This window comes from Sander vitreus, chromosome 13 (genome assembly GCF_031162955.1).
Source record: "Sander vitreus isolate 19-12246 chromosome 13, sanVit1, whole genome shotgun sequence".
NCBI lineage: Eukaryota > Metazoa > Chordata > Actinopteri > Perciformes > Percidae > Sander > Sander vitreus.
Genome location: NC_135867.1, coordinates 14365135 through 14386469, shown reverse-complemented (window position 1 = coordinate 14386469; position 21335 = coordinate 14365135). Strand labels below are relative to the sequence as shown.

Sequence of the window (21335 nt, the reverse complement as noted above, 5' to 3'; positions counted from 1 at the left end):
ACGCATATATTGTTTACTTAAATTCCTAAATTACCTAAACTCCGTCCAATTTTTACGTTAATCTTGAGCGCTATAGCTACGCGAGTACTTTCGATAGAAAAAAACCCGACCCGAATCAGTGCAGGTAACACGGAGAAGCTGCAGCTACGTACTACAAGCGTCCCCTGAGCTAAAACGGCAGTGGTCGGGGCAAGTTTTAGAGTGCCTTTGTGCCTCTTACCAGACACAAAATACAATTAATATGTCTGTGCCACATGAACAGGGCCCTTACGCGTCAACAAGATGCATTTTCAACTCAGACATTGTTTAAATTCACCTACCCTGGTCCCTGTCTCGATCCTGCCGTTGGCTAGCTTGCCCTGCTAGCTGATAGCCGTTAGCTGCTAGCTGACGTCCGGTGAGTGTATTCAGACAGGCTTCTGTGATAATCATCCCAATAACAATCCACGGAGCGGCGGTGGTGTGGCTATGTCCTCCAGAGGACAGGTCATATCACATCTTGAAGTTTATTCCCCCTAAAAAAAACAGTGGTGCAGTAGTAGCTGTTGGCTGCTAGCTGCCCTCCGGTGAGTGTATTCAGCCAGGCTTCTGTCATAATCATCCCAATAACAATCCACCGAGCGGCGGTGGTCTGGTGGATGTCCTGCATAGGACAGGTCATGCCTTCGCAGCGAAAAGTTTAGATTATTTTCCCCTCAAAATAGGTAATTGAGCACTGTAGTGGTTATGACCATATCAGTGACTATGTAACTACATGGAAACGGGATAAACAATGTCTGTGGCTTGCACACTAATAGCGTTACTGAAGCTTAGCTGTAGCATCGTCTCCTGGGAATTCAGTTGTAGCAGGAAAAGGTAAACAGTAGTGTGTGAAGAGTGAAGAGCGGAGTTGTTTACAAGGGAAGAAGCTTGGAGTAACGTAACTATGGAGAACATAGCAGATATACAACACACGGAAGAGCCTTTTGAGTTTGATGGTCGTCCTTATTTATTCAAACCCGAGTATACAGACGAAGAACTAGCCTCACAAGAGTTGGAAAGAACAAGACAGACAGAGGGGCAACAGGCAGATGAACTTGCTGCTCCAAGGGGGGAATACACTTCAAGACGTGACATGACCTGTCCTCTGGACCACGGAACACCACCGCTGTTCCGTGGATTGTTATTGGGATGATTATCACAAAAGCCTGTCTGAATACACTCACCGGAGGGCAGCTAGCAGCTAACGGCTATCAGCTAGCAGGGCAAGCTAGCTACCGGCAGGAACGAGACAGGGACCAGGGTAAGTGAATTTAAACAATGTCTGAGTTGACAACTGAGGATCTTGTTGACACGTAAGGGCCCTGTTCATGTGGCACAGACATATTAGTTGCATTTTGTGTCTGTTAAGAGACACAAAGGCACTCTAAAACTTGCCCCGACAACTGCCGTTTTAGCTCAGGGGACGCTTGTACATGTAGCTGCAGCTTCTCCGTGTTGCCTGCACTGATTCGGGTCGGGTTTTTTTTCTATTGAAAGTACTCGCGTAGCTATAGCGATCAAGATTAACATAAAAATTGGCCGGAATTCTCCTTTAAGGCCACCGTTTAAAGTCATTACATGTTTTTTGATCATATGTGCAACAGGCTAGGTGAACATACACAACACTCAAGGTCATACCATGTTATGAGTTATTGAGACACAAAAACCTACCTGCCCAAAACACTTTCAACAGTATATTTGTGTTCATTCCTATTTCTTAATCACTTCATTACAATTTACCTATAGTTGCTACTAAAAATCGACACTGATTCCCTCTAGTACACGAACACACCTTCGAGAATATTATCATGTATTTACAACAAGAGGAAGTGTCAAGCAGAGAAGAGCAAGTTATTTCTCTTGGGCATTTACACTTGCAAATCTGTCATTGGCTTTGGGACGCTACCTCACATGGTTTATCTGCCACACAAATCTTATGAACTTCATCTTGCAAAAGTGTTAAAAGGAGTTCCTAAAAAGCAATTCATTTTGCACACATTTGTCTTTTGCATCTCCTGATCAAAAGTTATCTGCATGGTGAGAATATGTTCATTAACATTGTAAACAAAAAACTGAGATTTGAGGAATTACTTTAGCACATTTACCAGTAATATCAAGTCTGCATCTCATGTGCAACTCATATATTCCTGCGGTTTATCATGTAATATTTTCCTTCTGAGAAGAAAATGAACATGGGACCGTGAGCAATAAATTATGAACTAGTACTCTGTAGTGTAGCTCTGTTGCAACATCATTAAAATGATCCATGGCAGCAGCAGCCGAGGGGAGTTGACTGCAGCAGAGGGGAGTTAAAGGTTGCACAAGGATTGCTGGCTTAACGTAACAGAGTGCCGATAAAAAGGTGACGAAAAGAGGTCATGATAACATGTTAGCTTACTAGGTGTGCTCATGCAGCACAGAGGTATAGCTCAGAGCTATGCATTTTTTTCCATCCGTTTTCCAACTTACAACCTGTTGATTTTGTCTTGGCAGGTGCATTATTTGAGTTAATCACCAGGATAAAATTCTGGTTTGAGCTAGTCTTAATTTATCTATTGTCCCCTAATAATGCAAATTAGCATTCTCCATTTAATCTCCAAATGTACTTGTTATAGTGATGCTTTTACTGTCAGTACCTATTAGTGGTAGTAGTCATAGTAGGTGTGACTAGCAGTAGAATAATTAGTATAACAGTAACACAATAACAACTTATCTCATGTTTAAATTGGAGGTACTATATACTGTTCATTCAGACCTCTTCACTTGATTCACATGTCGTGGTGCAGCCTTATGCTAAATTCTTTTTTTAATAAAAAAAAAAAAAAAGCGAAAACATGATTTTAGATTATTTATTTGCAAATGTATTAAAAAGAAAAACCGGAAAGTATTCAGACCCTTTGTTATGACACTTGAAGTTTAGCTCAGGTGCCTCGCATTTCTCTTGTTCCACACTTTGATTGGAGTCCACCTGTGGTAAATCTAATTGATTGGACATGATTTGAAAAGACACACACCTGTCTCACAGCTGACGATGCAAAAGGGCAAAAACCTTACACTCAAGGAGCAAAACATTGGCCCAGATGTGCACCAATATAAGCACAATGTCAGCCTCACACTTTTTTGCAAAACAATACACACAGTGATTTGCTAAACACTAAACACACTTGTTACACAGAAGTATATCATGATGTCACTTCCTTGGAATTCCAAAGCACTGACTGTCAAATTGCCACACCTATGAGCCAACTTGTGAAACACAGCCATCAGGTGCGTAAACACATGATTGCTTACAGTAATTGTAGACACACCAATTAGGTTTAGGCACTATAAATATTCAGCAGGTAAGTGTAGTATTTTCTGTACTGTATTTTCAGTTTGTTTTTTAGATCTTTTTTGTTTTTGTTTTACTGTAATTGTAACCTGTACTGGATACAGTATTTTATGTTTGTCTGTTGTTTGCTGAGCTAACAGTGTTATGCACACTACTGTAGTAACATGAAAACTGGGACATGTGATTCTCCATGTTGACATGTTGACTGATTTGGGTACATGGAGAGAAATAAATTATATTTTCCTCAGTCTGCAGCATTGGTCTTGTGTAGTGTTTGGTGAACTTATTGTATATTTGCACTTTCTCTGTGTACTTCATTTACAGTACTCTAATCACTGAGAAGTAGGATTGCTAAAAATGTTTTAGGTTAGCAACAGCAGTGGGTAACTGGTTGAAACAGAATTAAGGCATATGAAACGTGTGCGTTTCATATGGTAACAAAATATGTTTTTTTTTTATAAATTAGTGTATAGTTTTTTGCAAGAGTGTTTCATTTTGAACAGGGTGTTCTGCTAATTGTGTGTGTGGCTGTGCTGATTGTATGTAGTGTTTTAAAAAAACGGTCCTTGTTTTCAAAATAGTGCTTAAGTAATCGAAGAAAAAACTGTAACGATTCTTTGATGTCAAAGAGTTGAGCTATACGTATCTAAAAATATATACTTTCATCTATTAATGTTGGTATCACTTCATGGCTGTCATTAATTAATGTCATGAGTCCAGAAATATGTCCTGCTTGTGTGAGTCCACCTGACATGTCTAAAGTAGAATGGGGTTTTTGACCTTAACTCTTTGTCCATATTCACATCTTTTAATAAAATGTGTCAACTATTTATTTTATATCATACAAAAGATGGTTATTAGCTAAACATTGGGTTACAAGTATCAGGCTTCACTTATCATTACAGAAACAACCCAGCATGTTTTAAGTAATACCACATTGATGAACAGTATCTCAATTCTCTATTCAGGAGACTAGTGTTGAAATCGATGGTTCCTCGTGAACACTGCAGTGTTGACATAATGCCCCCATTGTTTCACTCTGCCATGAGCAATCAAATAAATAAAACTGCTGGATAAAACTCACAAAGACACATTTGATCCAGAATCATGGATGTGATTCAGATCATGTCATCTTATTCCAGAAACCACAGTTTGCCAAGTATGAACTCACAATCCTCCACAGATTTATGCAATAATAAACGAGTACAATAAATAAACATAAAAATAATGTAAATCAGCCTGTGACTGATAATAATGGCTGAATTAGTTATAATTTAATTGAAAAAAATGCAACCATCATTGGCTGCTCTATTTCTTTTTTGATGCGGATTGTTTGTTTTCCTCTGTAATGTCTTTGTATACATTATAGCATATTTTTAACAATTAACCACCCAATAAAAACCCAAACTTTTATTTTGTAGTACCTTAATATCATACACTGTAAACAACTGCTGTAAATTTACAGCCAATTTTCAACACTAAAATACTGTTTTCATGTTAAACAGTTTAGTACTGTAGTTAGCAATGCATTGTGGGCTGCTTAACTTGGAGCAACAGGACAGAGGCCCTAAACAGTATGCTAATGTTTTAAATTACAGGACACTACAGTATTTGTTGGAAACTGAGTGTTGACTGGGGAATTTGGAGCACAGTCAGAAGTTTGATACGTTAGTCTTTTTTTTTTAAGATTATTTTTTGGGGGTTTTCCCTTTATTGTAGTGACAGTGGATAGACATGAAAGGGGGAGCGAGATGGGGGATGACACGCAGCAAAGGGCCGCAGGTCGGACTTGAGCCCGAGCCGCTGCAGGACTCAGCCTACATGGGGCAAATGCTCTTAATGGGTGAGCTAGAGGCCGCCCCAACTTTTAAATTGAGGCTACTGCTTTTAGTCAATTTTCTTTAAAGAAATACAGAAATAATTTGCCATCAACTCCTGGAGGGACTTCAGGAACCATCATTTGGATAGGAGATTTTCCAGAATAGGACGCACAATTTAGATATCATGTGCTACACATCATCAAGTGTTCTTCATCAACATGCATCGGGTCTTGCATCTACAAATTAAACGGTAATTAAAATCATATTCATATTGCCAAAAATGTTTGATATCAAACTGATGCTCAGGAGCTTGTGTTGCTAGGGATTTGAACATGTCATGTCATCAGTGAGGCTTAGATTTGAATAGCCAAAACAATATTACTTTTGGGTGGTTTTTTGTTTAATTTTGGTAATATTAGCCGAACGTCTGCATCCAAGGAACAACACTTGGCAGATGGAGGCAGCAGGAAAATAGCATTATACTGTACATTCCTGATTGTATAGTTTATTTATGATTATGATTGTTTGTTGTTGTTTGACAGTGGCAACACTGGAATAATGCTGCAGAGAGGAACAGCGGATTACATATGTAAATCTTTTTTTTTTTTAAAGTTCTGTTTATTGGTATTTAACAGACGTTACACAACAAAAACAGATCCCACCCCAACCCACAACCCATGCACCCTAACATCCTCTTGTGGTTACAAAAAGGGATAAAATCATTTTAAAACCATTAAACAAATAATTAGACAGTACACCTTATCCAAAAAAGAAAAGGGAAGGAGTGTGTGTGTGTGTGTGTGTGTGTGTGTAAAAATGAATAAATAAAAAAAAGAAGAGCTACACCTAAAGTCATCATCCTGCCACAGATAGAGAAGACCGTACTGAACCAGAGATGTCACCTACTTTCTAAGGTTGGTACATATGTAAATCTTTTAAGTTGACTTTTGAGGAAATTTTAATCTAACTCACAGGACTATTTTAAGAGGAAAAACACGAGCCTGTGGGCATTTGTTCCCCAAAATGTGCCAAAGATGCTTGTATGCTGAATGTTCTTACTCGTGTAATCAAAAAGGCTCTAATGTTCCTTAAATAGTCTTAATAGTGTAGGTTTCCAAATATTGCTTATGATGTGTATTTGTTGCCTTGGTCCTTTTCTTAGACCCATTGTTATTAAAGGTAAAGCTTAAGTTACTGTAGGTAAGATAAATCACTTATGACAAGAATTTGGTAAGTGTTCAAACTTGTCTTAAATTTAAAAAAAAAGTCAACTATAGGTTATGCCCTTCACGTTTGGTAAGGGTTAGGGGCAGTCTCTGACGAGCAATTTAAGAATTTAATTTTTATTAAAGAAGTTATTGCCATAGTCTAAAGCAGACACTACTAGGCTGTTTCTGTTTTCTACTAGAAATCTCTCTTGTCAGCGTCGTCCAACAGGGTTTATTTTCTTTTTTTCTATTTTTTGGAAGTAGCAATATTCATGTTGACATTGACATTGCTCTGAAATAAAGGTATTTGATTATGAAGTTTTTATTGCTTATTTTGCACAATATTCACAATAATCTTAAGCAATTGTTTATAGCCCTGAGAACAATGAAGTTCTCAGGGCTATAATATTTTAGGAAACTGCTAAATTTAGTTATTGTATTATCTACTGTGCCTGTCTACAGTAAACTGTGAGAAGTTAAAGTAGCAACCTAAACAGAATATTATTATAATTTCCAAATAATCACAGAAATATGCTAAATTTTTTTTGTAGTGTGAATACAGAAATATACTGTATTTCTAGTTTACAGAGTACTACTGTAAAGTAATTTTACAGTATGGATACCGTGAAATTACACTATATTGCTGGCGTCCGTGCTGCCAGCTCTTTACTGTTATTTTACAGGAAAATGATTTACATTGTAGGAGATTACTTACTCTCTTTTACACACTTGATTTTTTTGTCTTCAGTTTAATGATCTTACAAAATAAGTGTCTTATAATTTATTAAATAGATTTTATTAGATTTTTAACATATTCTGTAGAGGCTGTATACATATCTGATTTCTCCTAAAAACCTGAATAATATTGACATATACCACGTCTTAATTGGAAAATGCTACATTCGGAATAAGGCAAAATTCTGAGTATCCAAACAGAATATGCTGTTAACATGACCCATATTAAATTCTGAATAGTGTTATATTGTGAATAATAGTGGAATATTAGTGTGCATGCAAACATTAATGTGCATGCAAACAGTAATGTGCATGCAAACATAGTCACTAAAACTACACTGTATCTCCTCCCAGTATTTGCCCTAAAGTCTTAGCACAGTCTTCTCTTCCAAGCTCTGTTGTGTGTCCTCTAGTGACTAGAACTAGAGTCTAGTCTGTATCCTTGACGTTACACTTCCGGGATTGCTCCAGTGCCACAGGAAATTCCGCCGGATGCATGTATTTTCTGTTTCCTTCCGCTTTCTTTGTGTTGGAATTTTAAATTTGGTGGATTTATGAGGACTATGGTTATATGCTCCTCAGAGCTCTGCAGGGTAAATTGGGACAGCTAGCTGGAATATCTGTCCAATCTGAGTTTTCTCTCGCACGACTATTTTGCAGCGGCTCTGTGTGGTGCTTAGTGCCGCCCATGACGATTCTGATTGGTTTAAAGATATGCTATTAAACCAGAGCATGTTTTCCTCCCATCCCCGAATGCTATGTGGAGTGGCCAGAGCCTCCTTCACAGCGCTTTTGAGGAGGGTCTGGCAAAGTGAGACTATGTGTCCTCCAACTCTAAATTCAGACCAGCTGACCACAGCCATGGATCTTAAATGTATTGGGATTGAGGGTAGTCTCTGCAGAGACAAGAGTAAAGTACCATCCAGGATTCACTTCATGATAGATGTACTGTGACAGAGAAATACTTCCAAACCACTCTAAATGTGTCACTTGCATTGATCTCAGACAATGTGTTTGGATTTGTATGCTACAGCGAATAAGGTAAAAAGATATGTGCATTAGTAAACTAGTGCTATCTATATGATTTCATATTGTATATTTTTTCATTAATTAGGTGTTGCTACATCATACCTGCATAGCAGATGAGTGTTAGACTTTGGGACCCCTGGCCTAAGTTATCTTGAGAATGAAAAATATTATTATTATTATTTCATGCCCGCAGACATTTTATGTCTACATACAAAATATCTTTGATATGTTAGAGCCTACATTTGCATTTACCTTTCATGTCAGAAAACACATTCTATCCTCTGCAATGATTGTCTTAAAAATAATAAGTTTTCCACAATAATATTTCACTGTTACAAATGAGCTGCTGAAAACAAAATAAGAAATGATGAGAAGGGAAAACAATAGAGTCAGAAAAATATCATACTTATAGCCATGTGATCCAACAGATTTGTGAGAATGGATGATGTGCTCAGTCTGGGAGAATTTTACATAGCTGAAGCATGACTATGATTTCCAAGACTTAACAGACAGCAACACGTGCAAACGCCCAACCAAAGCAGAGCAGGATTTGCTATGCAGATCAGTGGATCAATTTGTGCTGCTGGCCAGTATTTCCACCATAGAGAGAGCAATTCATGTGATTTGTGTGTCTGTGGAGAGAATGATGTCACACCTTGCAGATGCCCTTTGGGAGCACAAGCCAAAGAGGCTGAATGTGTGTGTGTGTGTGTGTGTGTGTGTGTGTGTGTGTGTGTGTGTGTGTGTGTGTGTGTGTGTGTGTGTGTGTGTGTGTGTGTGTGTGCATGTGTGTGTGCAGATGGGCGAAATGGAGGATGCATTGCAGCTCTAGGCCTCTAGTTTCACCAGATTAGGATTTTGGCATGGGTAGTGTGAAGTTTTAGATTTTTTCGATTTGTGCTGTATTTGTGTGCATGCAAGAGTGAGTGTCTCATACTGACCTTTGAAACTTTTTATTCTGAGGCAAATTACCCCGCATTGTGTGAGCTGTTAAGAACTGCGCTAAGGTCAGAGGCTGAATGTGTGCGTGTGTGCGTTAGAGGTGAATTATACTGCCCGTTCCCAACCTGGTGCGCGCCATCGTGATGTCAAAATGATGTAGATCTTGCTTGATTTATAGCGCGCGAGCCGCGGTCGCATACCACTCTAGGGGGTGATTGCGGAAACAGGAAACATGAACGAGCTCCTGGGCAACCAGATGCCAGGACTCTCAGAATGACTCCAAGTCTCTCTTGTAAACTTACTGGGTTAAGATGAGTTCTTTTATGGTGAATGAAAGACTTGATCCGACCATAGGTCATCGAATCAAATTGAAGCATTGACGTCAATGCTGCTGCCAGTTCTGCCGTTGTTTACTTTTTTCTTCTTCTTCTAGTCCGTAGAAATAGCAAAGTCAGTAGCCTTTCCTCATTAGCGCCACCTCTTTTCATGAGAAGACTGCAACTAGTATCGCGACCACCAGCGCAGGTATAAATAGTTACGGCGATTTCATGACGTCACATATGCGCGCGCCAGCTGGGCTGCGGTTACTGTAAAACACACTTTAGAGTGCGGATTGGTGCGGATTTTTCTGTCCGAGCCCGGCCCGCGTCCGACAAAGCAGTAACCAAGCCAGGCCCGAGCCCGACAGGCATTAAGATATTTATGTCCGAGCCCACCCGGAGCCTGACACAGTTAAAATCTAATTTTTTTCTTATACTAATGACACATGTACGTTTGTAGGAAGGCATTCGGAAATGTCAACAGATGAGCGCATCAGCGCACACGGGGCAACAAGTGCACGTTAACACAGGCGCACACCTACATAAGCTTTTTTAAATTTAAAATGTTCAATGACTTATCACGCTGATGTGACCGAGCCCGACCCGAACCCGAACATAATTTCTAAATATCTGTCCGAACCCGGCCCAACAGGGTTCCAACAGGCTCGGTTCAGGTATCCACCCTCTAGCGTGTGTGTGAGGCATCGAGCAATATGGCTTTGTGCAATCGACATTCACATACACTTGATTATGTCACATTCAAGCAAGTGTCATCAGCTAATTTACGTATGAACATTTTAGTTTTTTTCTCTTTTCCGGCTTTTTTCTTTCAGAGTATTAAGAGTGCGCCGGTACACTGGCCACCAAATCAAATAATGAGGCTTCTAGTCAAATGATTTTCAGTACAGGTCATTACAGTCAGGTCATAAATAAATGTGTCCTTAGAAGAAAAAAGGTCTGGAGTGCTCAAAAGTTCAAGAAATCATGGAGGTGCTTTAGTAAAAGTAAAAAAACAACAAATAAATAAAGACCAGGCTGTTTGTGCCGCTACGCATGGGTTGTTACTCAGCTGTATTTTTAACGTACTTACCATTTCAATATGAAATAGCCATCCAAATAAAGGCTTTTTAACTTTTTGCAAGAAGGGTGCCTTGGACCTTCATTTTTTTTAACTAAATGTGTCTGTAGGCTTGGGTGTGTTTTTAGGCTTAAGTAAATGAAGGTGGTTTAACTAGGTCAAATATTAGCTGTAATTTTATGTTTCCTGTTTCAGAATATCAACCACAGCCACAGTACATTTAAAAAGGTGCAGTAGAGATGCTTCCCCTTTCCAAAACAATGACATAAAATCAGACAATTTTCTCAATTCTTTACCTTTGTTATTCCTATATTTATTTTATTCATTTGTTTGCTTTTATTGTATAGAATCTAGTCATTGGTGATGTTACACCCATACTCAAAATGTGGCATTTAACAATATGAAGGGATCTGCTTTCCCTGTATTCACAGCCCGGCCTTGACTAGTCTCTAACACAGAACATGCTCAGTGACATCATCCAATACCAGCCATGAGCACAGGAAGGATTTTACAAAGAAACAGGGTACAAAATCCGAGAGGGGAGAAGGACGGGGAAAAAGCAGACCGAGGGAGGGATATGAGGACACAAAGGGAGGAGGGCTTTGTGCTCTCTCTCACAGTTGCTGATAACAGTGACAAGACAGAGACATGCACAGCACCTGTTTTATAATTGTATGTAGGCTGTTCCTACAGCAGATGTTAGGGTGTTTGACCTTTTGTCTGCACTAGTTGAGGCATCCCTTGGGGCAAAATGAATGTGGAGAACTACATGTTGTGCAGGAAGTAGCAATACGGAATGATGTGGATTTTCACACACAAGGTTGCTGTAAATGTTGACTTAAAGCTTTCTGTCACAGGATAAATGTGGTCAAGGATTTGTCAATGCATTTCATCTGCCTGTACACATTTTGCAATACAAGGGAGGTATGTGAGTTTGGAAGTGTATCTGACTTGAAAAGAGAACACTGGAATTCCACAATACTTTAAAAGACATTCAGCAATTGCATTTTCACAGATACAAAATAAGCCTGTTTATGTCTACTTGAATACGTTGTTGGATCAATTCAAATTAGTTTTGTTTAGATAGACACAGACTGATTTACATTAGTTGGTTTGGCTTGTTTCACCATGTCATTAAAATGTGATTTGCACTCAAGAAACAATTGCATAAATTCTTCCATTTTATTTCTCCATTCAGTTTTAATTGATGTTCATTCATCATTCATTCATTGGAGCTGCTACCCCCGCGACCCGACCCCGGATAAGCGGATGAAGATGGATGGATGGATTCACACTTTTTTCATAGCACTGTTTTAGGTCTATGGCCACTTTAAATCTGCCATTACAGCAAAATCCTTTCAGAATCAAACACTCATTCCTATTTAGGGTCGGAAGGTGGCTGTTTAGAGTTTTTTAATTTCAATTTGGCAGAGAATACAGCTGTGGTCAGCTTGAATTCATGTTGGTTACAATGAAGTTACAGTTTTTTCTGAAATTGTAGGATTTATTTTTGGTTTATATTCTCACTTTTAGTTTAGAAGATGATGTAATTTATATGGATTGATATAAATGCAAAAAATGACAACTAGGACATAATCTATCTCCAAGATTTCCATAAAATGATTGCCTGTGGCATCCTTTAACGATACATGTTCTTGATAAAGTACTTTATAAATAATAAAGAGATACAAATGACATATTTTTTACAATTCAGCGATTTTCAACCTTATGTCTATCTATTTGGGTTTGGGATATGGTGTGATAAAAGCCTGCAGTTCTTTCCAATATTCTCTGTGTCCCTGGGGCTTACCCGGCAGCACCTGCAAAATCTGCTCTCCTTCCGTACATCCATGGCGTCACTGTTTTATGGAAGAACTACAAGCTACTTCAGCTTTGGTAGCTGGGGGTGCAATGCTGTTTACACACCTTCTTGTTCTCTTCTTTTGTATTGCAAACTAGCTACGTTTCCATCAGCAAGAGAATGTTATGTTTTTTTATTTTTTTTATTTAATGGTCTCCCTCTGAAAAATGAGTGAGAGCCACCAATGAGCAGCTGCTTAACATTGCAGAGAGAAACACAGAGGAAATACAGCGTGTGGACCTGGCATACTTTCACATCATACTCAGTGAATTAAGGATTTAGTTCAACCAAACCAGAGTCTGTGATTGTTGGAACAGTGGTAGACTACAGATTTGGTGAGATTTATATTGTTTCAGTCCTGTTTGAATGATATGTGTTTTGTGTAATGAATCCAGTCAGAAGGTCTGGCTACTCCACACAGCAATCCAGGTTGGGAGAAAAACTTGCTCTGGTTTGGCATTTCTTTAAACAAATCACCCTTACCCCGGACGGAGCAACGGTGCCTCTGCAAAATAGCCTCGGGAAGAAACTTGTTTTGTTGGAACGTGTGTACGTTCAAAAGTTGTTTTAGTCATGCAACAGAAAACTCAGATTGGACAGATAGTCCAGCTAGCTGTCTGGATTTACCCTGCAGAGATCTGAGGAGCAGTTAACCATAGTCCTCATAAATTGACCGGAGTTTAAAATGCCAACACAAAGAAAGCGGAAAGTGACGGACATCCAGCCAAAATGACGGACATCCGGCAGAATTTCCTGTGGCACCTGAACAATCCTGGAAATAAAACGTTGTCAAAATATACTAGCACAGAAGTGATGGATTGACTAGTGGAGCCCGAACATAATTATGATACTTACAATCTTGGATGGTGAGTGAGGCAAAGAGGAGGCATGTTCACAGATGCTCTTATAGGTGACGAGCCAAGCCTCCTAAGGTCAGTCACATGACTTTGTTGTTATAAGCTCTTGAGGATGGGTAATGATGGCACATTTAAGGTGAAGACAATGGTGACAGTCTGACACTGACACTTGGAGGGGGTGTCGGTTACATGTATTACAGGTAAAAATGCCGCCCAAAGAGTACTTAATATTGGGGTTTCAAACCCAATTCCTTCCTTTTAACTACTAATTTGTTTTTAAACAAGGGGTTCCTACAAATTGCAAGTCCACAATAAAAAAACTCAGAGATGTAAATTCAAAAATATAAATATATTGTATTACAACAATCAGTAAAATGTATACAACAACCTAGATGAAAAAGGAAAATAAAAGTTGTAAAACACTGGATACCTGGATTTTAAAATAACCACAAAATAAAGAAGCAAAATATAAAAATGGAGGAGATACTAAAAGCATCCTACAGCCACACTCAAACTGCAAGGGCACCTAAAAACAAGTGGCCCAAAACTTCAGACACATGGCAAACAAAAAGAAAACAATAATAATAATCAATAAAACAAAACACAATCCAGGGGAACTGATCTGTGCACTCGCTGCATTGGCAGATTGTGTTGGCAGGACAAGGGGCAAATTAACCTGCCGGTTACACATAGTTGTGTCTATTTAATGTTGAACAACTGAACAAACCACTCTTTCTCACATCAACCTAAACATCTGGACTTGTTGAGTCTAATATTACTTTGTCACCTGCATCACAGGACACCACACACACTCATAAACAAGCAACATGAAACATATGGAATTACTTATGTCCCTCCTACGATCCCACATACAGAAATTGGCAAATGCAACTGCTTCATTTCAGTTACATCAGGCTTTTGTTAATCCCCCATAGAAAATCCATTTCACCATACAGCTTAGTAAACCTAAAGGCAAGTCAGTTAGAGGAGGATAAAACGCTACGACAATTTCTTCCACGACAAATTCCATAATCTAGTGGTTTGTTGATGGAGGAAACCTTGTTTACAGCAAGAGCTAAAATATGTGACTACGATGGGAAAACAAATTATGTTCCACACCTATGATAATGTTTATTGCTTTTGCTTGAGCTGATTGAAGGACTCACTATTGTGTTCAGAGATATTTAAACACTAAAATACTTGACGGATGCCATCAGCACCTCTGTTATCACAACTTGCATGCTTAGAAGAATAAAATGATAGCTCAGAATCACTTTGTGTACAATGGTGCATAACTTGGTCCCTAGGGCATTGAGCAGACAATATAGTTTGTGTTCCTTATTTTTCCAGGTGTTTCCTTTATTTTGATAGATTCTCACCCCAGCCATACCAAGGAAGGCAAACACATCATGTACACCAGACCATAACCTGTTACACAGTAGGTTTGACAGACTTTGTTAATCATCAGCTGTTAAATAATTCACATGAAGTAACTACTTCAAAAATCATTAACAGCTAGGGCTCCCCGGTACTCGTCACTGTTCACATTCAACTCTGCTGTGTGGCACTTCATTCGAGATAGAGGCGGGGTGACTCTATGAGGTTCCAATGGATTTACGAGATTTTGTCACAAGCTCTCTTTAATATTTTAATGGTTAAAGCTATACTGTGTAGTTTCTGTCGCCCCTATGAGGAATTCTAAGTAATGACAACAAAGCTGTTGGCGCGTCCACAACGAAAGGAGCCAGTTGAGGTGGTTTGGGCATCTGGTAAGGATGCCCCCTGGGTGCCTCCCTAGGGAGGTGTTCCAGGCACTTCCAGCTGGGAGAAGGTCCCGGGGAAGACACAGGACTAGGTGGAGGGACTATAGCTCCACCCTGGCCTGGGAATGCCTCGGGATCCCCCAGTCAGAGCTGGTTAATGTGGCTCGGGAAAGCGATGTGGACGATGGATGGATGGAGAACAAAAAGAGTCATCCATGTGGATGAACGTCCCCCCTATTAAATATTTGCAAATCACCTACTGACTATTACTTGGACCAACTTTGAAAATATATTTGATATTGTAATGCAGTTTAAATAACAAAATTAAAAAATAAAGTTAAAAAAATAATAATGTTCTCTATTAAAGGTCAAATATTGGGTAATAGCTGGTTTCACTATTGCTGCTGTTACAACTGACTTTTCAGTGTGACTAGGTCACATTACTTCTATTTTACCCTCTGGATGCAGTGCTACTTACTATAGTGAGTCAAGCGTCAAGGATAATGGAGCGCCGTGGTAGCCGTTGAAGAACAGCAAAAGAAAATGAGGTTGAACATTGGTTTTGCCTTTTGAAGGATCTGAGGATGGACAAAGGTTTTTGGCTTGACACCCAAGTTATTCATTATCTGTTGGAAAGATCACAGACCAAATTAAAAATGTCGAACTAAATTAATCATCACTGGGTGGATTGTTGTCCATTATGTGAAAAGTAAATACCTTTGCAGGAAAGTCCATTGGAAAATGACATAATGGCCCTTTATGGCAACTCATTCTCATGAAGGGGTTCGTATGATATCGTACAAAAACCTATGCACAACAATCTGTGTGATATCCTACGAAATGACGGCGACTGCCAGCCGGTCACGCGACAACCAGTTACATGAGAGTTAAGTTTAGCGGTCTTTACAGTTCAATTTAGCAGACTTTTTTTTACTGTGAGCCAGGTATAGAGCACCGTGACTCACGTTACGATTGACAGGAGGTGACTGTCCTGCAACGACGAAGTTTAGGCACCAAAACAACTAGTTAAGATTAGAAAAAAGATTGTTTTGTGTTAAAACACCGGCCCCCTGAAGTAGTACTTCTGGTACATGAACACCTGTTTCCTGGGTGAAAGTCTTGTGTTTTCCCCTTAACTTCTTCCAGCACACGAACTCCGCTCACCTGCTTGAAAGCTCTTTGTTTTAGGACCCACCCTTCCACCCCAACCTCCTCCATAGATGGATCTTCGCGGTCTTACACAGTGGCAGTCAATGTGGTGCATAATATGTGGAATACATATGAATTACAGTGCATTACTTTTCATAGCTATACAGGTGCTGGTCATATAATTAGAATATCATGAAAAAGTTGATTTATTTCAGTAATTCCATTCAAAAAGTGAAACTTGTATAATGTATTCATTCATTCCACACAGACTGATATATTTCAAGTGTTTATTTCTTTTAATTTTTATGATTATAACTAACAACTGATGAAAACCCCAAATTCAGTATCTCAGAAAATTAGAATATTGTGAAAAGGTTCAATATTGAAGACACCTGGTGCCACACGCTAATTAACTCAAAACACCTGCAAAGGCCTTTAAATGGTCTCTCAGTCTAGTTCTGTAGGCTACACAGTCATGGGGAAGACTGCTGACTTGACAGCTGTCCAAAAGACGACCATTGACACCTTGCACAAGGAGGGCAAGACACAAAAGGTCATTGCTAAAGAGGCTGGCTGTTCACAGAGCTCTGTGTCCAAGCACATTAAAAGAGAGGCGAAGGGAAGGAAAGGATGTGGTAGAAAAAAGTGTACAAGCAATAGGGATAACCGCACTCTGGAGAGGATTGTGAAACAAAACCCATTCAAAAATGTGGGGGAGATTCACAAAGAGTGGACTGCAGCTGGAGTCAGTGCTTCAAGAACCACCACGCACAGACGTATGCAAGACATGGGTTTCAGCTGTCGCTTTCCTTGTGTCAAGCCACTCCTGAACAAGACACAGCATCAGAAGCGTCTCACCTGGGCTAAAGACAAAGAGGACTGGACTGCTGCTGAGTGGTCCAAAGTTATGTTCTCTGATGAAAGTAAATTTTGCATTTCCTTTAGAAATCAAGATCCCAGAGTCTGGAGGAAGAGAGGAGAGGCACAGAATCCACGTTGCTTGAAGTCCAGTGTAAAGTTTCCACAGTCAGTGATGGTTTGGGGTGCCATGTCATCTGCTGGTGTTGGTCCACTGTGTTTTCTGAGGTCCAAGGTCAACGCAGCCGTCTACCAGGAAGTTTTAGAGCACTTCATGCTTCCTGCTGCTGACCAACTTTATGGAGATGCAGATTTCATTTTCCAACAGGACTTGGCACCTGCACACAGTGCCAAAGCTACCAGTACCTGGTTTAAGGACCATGGTATCCCTGTTCTTAATTGGCCAGCAAACTCGCCTGACCTTAACCCTATAGAAAATCTATGGGGTATTGTGAAGAGGAAGATGCGATGCGCCAGACCCAACAATGCAGAAGAGCTGAAGGCCACTATCAGAGCAACCTGGGCTCTCATAACCCCTGAGCAGTGCCACAGACTGATCGACTCCATGCCACGCCGCATTGCTGCAGTAATTCAGGCGAAAGGAGCCCCAACTAAGTATTGAGTGCTGTACATGCTCATACTTTTCATGTTCATACTTTTCAGTTGGCCAACATTTCTAAAAATCCTTTTTTTGTATTCGTCTTAAGTAATATTTTAATTTTCTGAGATACTGAACTTGGGGTTTTCATTAGTTGTCAGTTATAATCATCAAAATTAAAAGAAAAACACTTGAAAATATATCAGTCTGTATGGATTGAATGTATACATTATACAAGTTTCACTTTTTGAATGGAATTACTGAAATAAATCAACTTTTTCATGATATTCTGATTATATGACCAGCACCTGTATGTATGAATGGTTCATGAGAACAGCCTGAATATGAACACATCAATCTAGTCAGATAAGTGCAACCTCGGTCAATGTCACCTCTGATAAACAGACACACATTCCTCTGTTTGCTTCATTTACAGATTGAGAGAGAGAATGTATACACTTGCCAAATGACTGTCCCAAGATCAGACTATCACAAATTATTTATGGGTATTATACAATATAAATCTTAATCTATCCAAATACATTTGACAATTCATTTAGAAACATAAAGGGGTTACATTTCTTTAGCTATATCTAGATTTAACATGGCTAAATCAACTGATTAATAGTCATTTTACTTCAGAAATACTAAATAAATACAAATGAGATATCATAAGATGTATGTTTTTGTCCAAATATAATGCTTTAGAGAACTCATTGTAGCATATTTCTGAACCAATTTGACCTTAATCAGTGTTGTTTGGTTTTGGTCATCGTTCTAGCTCTGCAGCATAGGAACCTGAAAATGGCCAAAGTAGAAAGCAACAGTACAGTTGCTGCAGTCAGCAATAGTAGCAGTACATCTAAACAGTAGTATGCATACCAGGGCATCTTATAGGCCTCTGTACGCAGATGAGGAGCCCCTTTGTGGCGCATCACATATTCCACCCAGAAGATGGCCTGATCCATGGGTGCCATCGGCTGATCTCTGTGCAAACGTGAGAGTCTTTGCATGTTCTGTCTGTAGCTGTCATGATAGAGCACTTCGTTAATACTTTGCTCAAAACTGTGGCCATTAACATCAGCTAGCTGAATGATCTTTCCGGCACCTCTCTCCTGCAGACGTAAAAGGTTGTCATACTGGTCAAAGAACAAGGGTATACCGAGCACAGGGACCCCGTGGTAAATGGCCTCCTGGACTCCGTTGGTTCCTCCATGAGCTACAAAGACTTTGGTCTGCGGGTGGCCTAGGAGGTCCTTCTGTGGCATCCAGTCCACTATCAGGGTGTTGTTTCCCAAAGTAGAGGGACGCTTCCCCTTGTGCCTCCAAATCACCTGACCCGAAAATGAAATCATTGTAAATTTACTGTATATACAGCTGCAGATATGCAATGTAATTATGTTGCCATTGCCATTGTATTATTATTAGTTTTAAAATTTTTACAAAGTCCTGACTCTCCCGATTGCCACTCCGCCTCTGATGGTCGTTTTTTTAAATATTTTTAACGGAAAAATGCTCACTGGGTACAGCAAAGTGTGATTTCTTTTTAATACTTCTTCCTATAACCATAGGGTTTCTGTTTCATTGAAATTGCATTTAAATAACATGGTTCATGTTACATTTAAGTTTCTGCTTAATAAATTAAAATGTCTTTCTTTGTACTTCAACTGGAAACTGTTAATGTGTTAGTATGACTTTATGTAGTGGATTAATTGCTTCCTACGTATCTGTAATACTCCCTATGTCAAACACTAAGCATTTTGAACTGCACATTTCAGTCTTTTTAACATTTCATGTCTTTGCAAACGCGAATCACTGAGCATGTGTTACCTTGTGAGGCATCTTGGCAAAGACACTGGCGATTTCATCTGCAACCTCTTTGGGCAAAGCATTGACCAAAGTTCCCAGAGTCATGATGATAACTCCGTGCTCTCCCGCACTCTGAACAAACTCCTCCAGGTCTGCTGTCAGAGGTTGGGCTGGTTTGCACTGGAACCCTCCTATGTAGATGACATTTGGCATTGTGGGCCGAGGGAATTCAAACACAAAATCTGACCGGAACAGCCAAATATCTGCTTCCTGAAGAAGCGAGATGATGTCACATCCACCCTGGATGTATTTATCACAGAGGGCATCATAGCTTGGCCCCACCATGACTTTCTGCTGGAATACTACAACGCCGTAGAAAAGAATGTTCTTGACCCTTTGGATGAAATTCATTTTGTCCGTTAAGCCCGATCCTGGCGCTGGGATATAAGACACTGGTGAAGGGGCTATCGCAAAGTGGCCTTCACCGCTGGTGATCCAGCGAACATTAAGCACCACGGGCAGTTTAAGATACTTGGCTAGTATGACCCCTGGTGCTATAGCTGGGTCAGTGAGAACAAGATCAAATTGGGAATCCTTTAAGCGTTTGACCATATTTTCATCATCAAATATTTGAGTGAGGGCATCAGCCCACAATGAATGAGCCTGAGAAATCATAGACATGAAATCCTTGGTGAGTTTGAAGAAAGTAAGTGCTGAAGCCCCCTCTGTCTGCGCCTGAAAAAACAGTATAAAAAAACGGGGGAAAGTGATCTTAATACTTGAATGACAAATTGAACCACGTGGGGTTCAAGAGATAATCCATAATGACATACCCTCATATGCTCCTGTAGGTACACCTCAAAGAAGTTCTCTAAACTTTCATCCATTTCCATGGTAATGGATTTGTAGAAGGGAGACTTTTCTGAAATATACCAGCTGGTGGAGGCTCTTATCACAGTGATGCTGTGTCCCTTGGCATGAAGTTCTTCCAGCAGGATCTTCATATTGATCCAGTGGCTGCCGTCCACAGGGAACACCAGAATTTTCCCTCCATCACAAGGTGGTGTGAAGGAAATCAGACATACACTGAGGAATACAAATATTCCACACATACGATGCAATGACATGATTCCTGGAATGTAAGAGATAGATAGTACCATGAGAGATCTCTTCAGTTTCAACATTTTGTCAAGTAGAAAAGACGAACAAGTTTATAGATTATTGCCAGGTAAAACTGATACAAAGATACAGTTTCTGCTGGTAAAACAAATCTGAATCTACAGGTATTTTTTTTAGAACAAAAAGTGTGATACTAACCACAACTTGATAATTTTTCTGAAATTCACTTACCCATGCTTAAGACAAGCAAGCAAGTCGCCTGAAGACCGATGATTCATCTGAAGGATTCCTTTTATAGGTGAGTTCAAACTCCAGTGTCAGATATGGTCATTCCCCTTAGATAAAAATGAGTTACTTATTGCCCCATGTGTAACATGAAGGTATGGCACTGCGAATGTTCTGCAGATTACAAACAAAGTGATTATTTCTTCTATGTCATGACATCATAGTTTCATTACTTCTTTGAGTAATGTTAAACTGCTGGTATAGTGTCCAGCACAGTCTAGTTTTGTGAATGGGTTTTTCTCTTTCACACAAGCTTGCCTCAGAAGAACCTGTGACCTATTTCATAAGAGTATTAGACTGGGTTATATAATGTTAACTCACATGAGTTTCATGCATATTATGTTAAAAGTGCAAATAAATACCTGGAGAAAATACTTATGGGTTGCCTGGATTAATGTTGGAGCTTTCATGATTTAAGCAGTTAGTCATGCAGATATTTTCTGCAGGTTTTTGACATTGAGTTTTGTTTACTACAATTTGTGCCAAATATAGCTGCCAGTTGAATGTAGGTTGCAGGTCTCAGAACTGAACTCAGTTGATCCAAGGCATGTA

General features: G+C 39.5%; 1 protein-coding gene across 1 annotated transcript; it reads right to left on the bottom strand.

The window, feature by feature from the left end:
- Window positions 1-17894: 17894 nt before the first annotated feature.
- Window positions 17895-20766, bottom strand: ugt5d1 (UDP glucuronosyltransferase 5 family, polypeptide D1). The gene is made up of 4 exons (XM_078265819.1): window positions 20730-20766; window positions 20213-20511; window positions 19401-20114; window positions 17895-18904 (listed from the first exon to the last, which is right to left on the bottom strand). The coding sequence occupies exons 1-4, from the start codon at window positions 20731-20733 to the stop codon at window positions 18320-18322; spliced, it is 1602 nt and encodes a 533-aa protein (XP_078121945.1). The 5' UTR covers window positions 20734-20766; the 3' UTR covers window positions 17895-18319.
- Window positions 20767-21335: the final 569 nt, after the last annotated feature.

Coding starts and splice junctions, on each gene's coding strand:
- ugt5d1 (XM_078265819.1), bottom strand. Junction 20,115..20,212: donor ACCTACAGGAGCATATGAGG/GTATGTCATTAT, acceptor CTGTTTTTTCAG/GCGCAGACAGAGGGGGCTTC. Junction 18,905..19,400: donor TTGCCAAGATGCCTCACAAG/GTAACACATGCT, acceptor TTTTCGGGTCAG/GTGATTTGGAGGCACAAGGG.